This window comes from Physeter macrocephalus, chromosome 2, assembly GCF_002837175.3.
Source record: "Physeter macrocephalus isolate SW-GA chromosome 2, ASM283717v5, whole genome shotgun sequence".
NCBI lineage: Eukaryota > Metazoa > Chordata > Mammalia > Artiodactyla > Physeteridae > Physeter > Physeter macrocephalus.
The window spans coordinates 17,356,945-17,362,944 of record NC_041215.1 but is presented as its reverse complement, the minus strand read 5'-3'; the positions used below and the strand labels follow the sequence as shown (position 1 = coordinate 17,362,944).

Genomic DNA, 6,000 nt, shown 5'->3' with positions numbered 1-6,000 from the left:
CCTGCCAATGCAGGGGACACGGGTTCGAGCCCTGGTCCGGGAAGATCCCACATGCCGCGGAGCAACTATGCCCGTGCGCCACAACTACTGAGCCCGTGTGCCACAACTACTGAAGCCCGCGCGCCTAGAGCCCGTGCTCCGCAACAAGAGAAGCCACCACAACGAGAAGCCTGCGCACCACAACGAAGAGTAGCCCCCACTCACCGCAACTAGAGAAAGCCCGCGCGCGGCAACGAAGACCCAACGCAGCCAAAAATAAATAAATAAATTTATACAAATAAACAAACAAACCCTGGCCATCTGGCTCCTGAGTCCCAGTTCTCGGTCTCCGAATGGCATGGGATGGAGACTGACGTGTGACAATGCAACCCCTCTGAGAGCAGCGCACGCCCATGGCAGGTTCTTTCATTGTCATGGCAACCCTGGGAGGTTTCCTAGGTGAAAGCAAGGAGGCCCCTCCCTGTGACGTCCTCACCGAGCACAGCACCAAGCACAGCACCTCCTTCAAGAACATTTTCTAGCACAGAATCCTCCCAGTACAGCCCTGGGCTGTGGTGGCCCATTTTACAGATCCAGAAACTGAGGCCTGGTGAGGCTCCAGCAGTGGCTGTCCAAACTATAGTGTGCATCAGAATCACTGGTGGGTGTATCAATCCAAAGGCTCCTGGTTTCATCCCCGAGATTCTGATTCAGCAGGCCTGGGTCGGGGGGCCCAGAATCTACATTCTGAACATAATGTGGCTGCTGCTGATTCCCGGGAGACACCAGGAGAAGCCCTGGTCCAAAGGACACACCTGGCCTGTCAGCTGGGAGGTGGCAAAGCCAGACTCTGTGGTTTCTTCCAGAACATGAGCGCATTCCCTCCCGCACCGTCTCTGGACCTTGCATGGGGTGATGTGAAGTTAGGGAAGCGCACCAGGCCACCCTTACCTCTGACAGTAACTGCAAGTTTGGGGGTCCCCCAGACCACCCTCAGCTTTGATGATTTGCCTGAAGGATTCACAGAATTCAGAAACACCATTATACTCGTGGTTATAGTTTATTACAGTGAACAGATACAGATTAAAATCAGCCAAGAGGGCTTCCCTGGTGGCGCAGTGGTTGAGAGTCCGCCTGCCGACGCAGGGGACGCGGGTTCGTGCCCCGGTCCGGGAGGATCCCACATGCCGTGGAGCGGCTGGGCCCGTGAGCCATGGCCGCTGAGCCTGTGCTCCGCAACGGGAGAGGCCACAACAGTGAGAGGCCCGCGTACCGTAAAAAAAAAAAAAAAAAAATCAGCCAAGAGAAGCGGTGGGGGTTCTGGTGGTCCACTCCCAGTGCAGTCACGGGCAGCAGGAACTCTCCTGGCAATGATAAGTGACAACACGCATGTTGTACAGCCAACCCAGGAAGCTCCCCTGAGCCTTGGCGTCCAGAGTCTTTACTGGGGCTCAGTCACGTAGACATGGCTGACCTCAGCCTCCAGTCCCTCCAGAGGTCAGCTGATACCGCATGACCCAAAGTGCCTACCTGAAACCACATTGTTAGTGTACTAGTTTGCTAGGGCTGCTGTGACAAAATACCACAGACTGGGAGACTTAAGCAATAGAAATGTATTCCCTCCCAGTTCTAGAGGCTAGACGTCCAAGATCAAGGCGTCAGCAGGGTTGGTTCCTTCTGAAGGCCACAAGGGAAGGATCTGTTCCAGGCCCCTCTCCTTGGTTTGTAGATGGCCATCTTCTCCCTGTGTCTCCACATCGTCTTCAATCTGTGTGTGCCTCTAGATCCAAATTTCCTCTTTTTATAAGGACACCGTTCATACTGGATTAGGACCCAATAGGGCCCTATTAATGGCCCACCTTAATGACCTCATTTTAACCTGATTATCTCTGTAAAGAAGCTATCTCCAAATTCGACCAGATTCTCAGGTACTGAGGGTTAGGGCTTGATTTCAGCATTTGAATTTGGGGAGGGGGAAGACCCAGTTCAACCCATAACAGTTAGCACAGGCTGCCTGGCATGGCTCAAGGCCCCCAGGTAAACAAAGACACTCTTCTCAAGCAGGACACTTCAGGGGCTTAGAGGGCACCGCCCAGGAGCCAAGGCAAAGGCCAGACTCTCCTTGGGCCAGGTTAATGGCCTTAGTACACAGGTGGGCACACGGAGAAGCCCATTTTACAGATGAATAAACTGAGGTTCATACAGTCCGCATCCCGGTACAGTCAAGCTGGAGGTGGCGCCTCTTCGGCGGGGGTCTTCCCTCCCTTCCTGGGCCCGGGTGTGACTCCCTCCCCCTCCTCCCTGCAGGCCTGAGCCGGGCCGGGCTCCCATTCGGGCTGATGCGGCGAGAGCTGGCATGTGAAGGCTACCCCATCGAGCTGCGGTGCCCAGGCAGCGACGTCATCATGGTGGAGAACGCCAACTATGGGCGCACAGATGACAAGATCTGCGACGCTGACCCTTTCCAGATGGAGAACGTGCAGTGCTATCTGCCAGATGCCTTCAAGATCATGTCCCAGAGGTGAGGGGCCCCACCCTGCGGGGCTCCTGGGAGATGGGGTGGCAGCAGTCCCTGGGGTCAGTAAGGTGCCTGTCCTCCATGCATCCCACTGGCCAGCACATCCCGTTCACCTTTAGTCTTCCTTTTATGCATTCGACCCATGTTTCCTGAGCAATTACTAGGGGCCGGGTCCCATGCAAACAGCAAATAAGACCCAGCCCATGCCCTGCCAGCCTGTCACCTCCCCAACCTGTACCCTCTGCCACAAGCCCGTTGCCTCCAGAAGCTCATCCCAAGATTAGTGGGGGCTTGCAGAGTAAAAAGCCATGGCAGGACAGAGTGAGATGTCATGGGAACTGAGAGACAGCCCAGAGGTCTGGTCACGCTTCCCTGAGGAGGTGATGGTTGAACACAGATGGCAGAAGTGTATGTGCTTGTGAGTGTCAGAGAGAACGTGTGTGAGAATGTGAGGGAGGGAGTGTGAAGACTGTTTATGTCTGTAAGTGTGTGAGTGTGGGGTGCATGTGTGCAAAGCTGCAGAAGCCTCTCTCACACTCATACCCACACCACCTAGAGCTGGTCAGCTCTTCCTTCAAATTATACCCTGATGTGACCGCCGCTTCCACCACCAAGCCCCCCAGGACTGCTACAGTATCTTCTACCCCTTCTCCTTGCCTGCTATAGTCTGTTCTCCCCCATAGCAGCCAGAGGGTGCTTGTGAGCACCTGAGTCAGGTCCTGTCCCTCCTCAGATCACAGCTCTCCTTGGCTCCAACCTCACTCAGAGCAAAAGCCTAAGTCCTCCCCTGAGGCCTCCAAGGCCCTGCACGTTCTGCCCTGTCCTCTCCCAGCCCTCACCTCCTCCACATTCCTCCTCACTCACTGGGCTTCAGTTACCTGGCCCACTCCTTACACCCATCAGGCATCTTCCACTAAGGGCTCCCTCAGGGCCTTTGCACTGGCTGTTCCCCCTGCTTGGAATGCTGTTCCCCAATACCCGCATGGCTCCTCCGTCTCCTTACTCAGAGATTTTTTTTTTTAACCTAACTAACCTCTCAGCGAGGCCTGCCTGACCACCCTCTAAAATCACAGCAACCCGGCCCCCGCCCCTGCCACTTCCCAGCCCCTTCCCTGCGTTCTCTCTCTCCTAGTCCTGACTTCCATCCACAGTCCCATTGGCTATTTTGCCTCTTTATCGTGTCTTTTTTATGTCTTCCCTCACTAGGCTGTCAGCCCCACAGGGAAAGGGAGTTTTGTCTGTCACCACTGTGTCCACAGCCAGATACACCACAGGCGCTCACTGAATTTTTGCCAAACGCCTGAGAGAATGCAGGGTTCACTCCAGGATCCTGAGCATAAAACTGGAAAAGGGAAGGGGGCCTGGGGCCAGCTCTACAGCTCCTTGGGGATTCTAGAGTATGTCACTGGGTGGGGTCACTGAAAGCCTCCCGAGAGTCTTGGGCAGGGGACAGGCGTGATCAGGTGGCTCAGGTGGGTGGGCCAGGCCAGAACCGCTTCATCCCCTCCCTCCCACTGTTTCTCTCTCAAACATCCATTCCAGGAATTCTCTGGCGGTCCAGAGGTTAGGACTGTGCTCTCTCACTGCCGAGGGTCTGGGTTCAATCCCTGGTCGGGAAACTAAGATCCCACAAGCTGCACAGAGCGGCAAAAAAAAAAAAAAAAAGGAAAAAATCAAACATCCATTCCTCTCTAGCAATCTTGTCCCTCCCGACACCCCTGCATGGACAGTCCCAGTCCAGCCTCTCTTTCCTCCTACCTCCTGCCTCCAAATTCTCCCTGCCCACTTCACTCAGCACCGGCCTCAGGGTCTGTGATGTTCTCCGCCATGTCCCCAAGTACCTAGCACAGCGACCGACCCAGTTCCGATGCTCGTGGGGTCTCAGTCCTAGAGGGGGGACACTGGGCAATGTGGTCACTGGGGCTGAGAGATCGTGATGAGGCCACTACTCCACTGTCTTCACACCTGGAGGCTCTTTATATTAGTTAGGGTCCAGCTCCACTGCTCTGACGGAGACACCCCAGAATAAATACAGTGACCTGAACAAGATCAGAATTGGAAAGGCCCTCAGCACCCGCTTCTCTCTGTCTCAGCACTGCAACCCACCCCACCCCTCCCCTCAGTCCTCCCCTCACCCCCACTCCTACCTCCTGGGCCAGAACTCAGTCACGGGCACTTCCAGCTGCACGGGAGGCTGGGACATGCAGTCTCCAGCTGGAAGGCCAGCGTTTTTGTGTTTTTCTTTTTGTCTTCATCTTTATATGGAGGTGAAATCCACATAAGATAAAATTCACCATTTTAAAGTGAACAATTCAGTGGCATTAATTACATTCACAATATTGTGCAACCTCTGCCTCTGTCTCTAGTTCCAGAACATTTTCATCACCTCAAAAGGAAACTCCATCACCCTTAGCAGTCACTCCCCATTCCCCACCCTCCCCCGAGCTCCTGGCAACCACTAATCCACTTTCTGTCTCTGAATTTGCCTGTTTTGGACATTTCATATAAATAGAACCGTGAAACACATGGCTTCTGTGGCTGGCTTCTTTCACTGAGCGTGATGTTTTCAAGGCTCGTCCACATTGTAGTGTGTATTAGAGTTTCCTTCCTTTTTATGGCTGAATAATATTCTATTGTATGGATGTACCATGTTTTGTTTATCCACTCATTTGTCGATGGGTTGTGTCCATCTTTTGGTGATTGTGTAAATGATGCTGCTATGAACATTTGTATACAAGAATTTGTACAGGAATACACCTGCAGTGTTACAGCAGATGAAAGCACTTTGGGGAATATAACTAGTTCTTTGGGTCGTAGGTAACTAAGTCTCTGTTTAACCTTATGAGATCAGGGTTACATTTTTAAAGAAGGGGGTTGAGGTGGGTGGGTATAAGCAGAGCCTCATTAGTTAAGCACTCATTGGTTAAGGGCAGGATTGAAGGGAAGACACAGGAGCCCCCTCTGCCCTGTACCTGTCAGGAAGCCCCCCCCAAACCACTTTAACACACCCACAGTCAAGTCACTGTCCTGCCCAGCCAACACTTGGCCTTCTCCAGGGAAACGGAGACCTTGACCGTGGGAACAGACAGCAAGAAACATCTTTTGTTGTCATGAAGTAGACCTCCTGTTACATGGTAGCCAGCCTCCCGAGAAGTTGACAGGGACTCGGGGGTGTTCCCCATGGGGAACCAAGGATGGCTTCAGCATGAGGTGAAGACTCTGCCCCTGTCCTGACTGCAGAGCCTCACAGCAGCGCTGTCCAAAGGGTAGGACATGTCAAGACATGGTCTGAGGTGGACACAGGCAAACACTGTGAGCATTTCATTAATAGCATCTTTGCAAAGACACCACATTGCGTGTATGGCTTCACATCTTACTCTTCTGTGAACAAAGGAGGGGCTTTATGGTCAATATAGGAAAAAAAAAACAAAACAAGGACATAATGGCACTGGTGACACAGGATGAAAGTGATGAAGCGTGGCTGGGGAAGCAGTTTATGGGGC

At 53.2% G+C, this 6,000-nt stretch overlaps 1 protein-coding gene across 1 annotated transcript in view; it reads left to right on the top strand.

Annotated features, from left to right (window-relative positions):
- ADGRL1 (adhesion G protein-coupled receptor L1) overlaps positions 1-6,000 on the top strand; it is a 28,474-nt gene that overhangs the window by 1,784 nt on the left and 20,690 nt on the right. Inside the window, exon 2 of the mRNA XM_055080799.1 lies at positions 2,287-2,500. Coding sequence (XP_054936774.1) covers positions 2,287-2,500 — 214 coding nt within the window. The remainder of the gene's footprint in view (positions 1-2,286; positions 2,501-6,000) is intronic.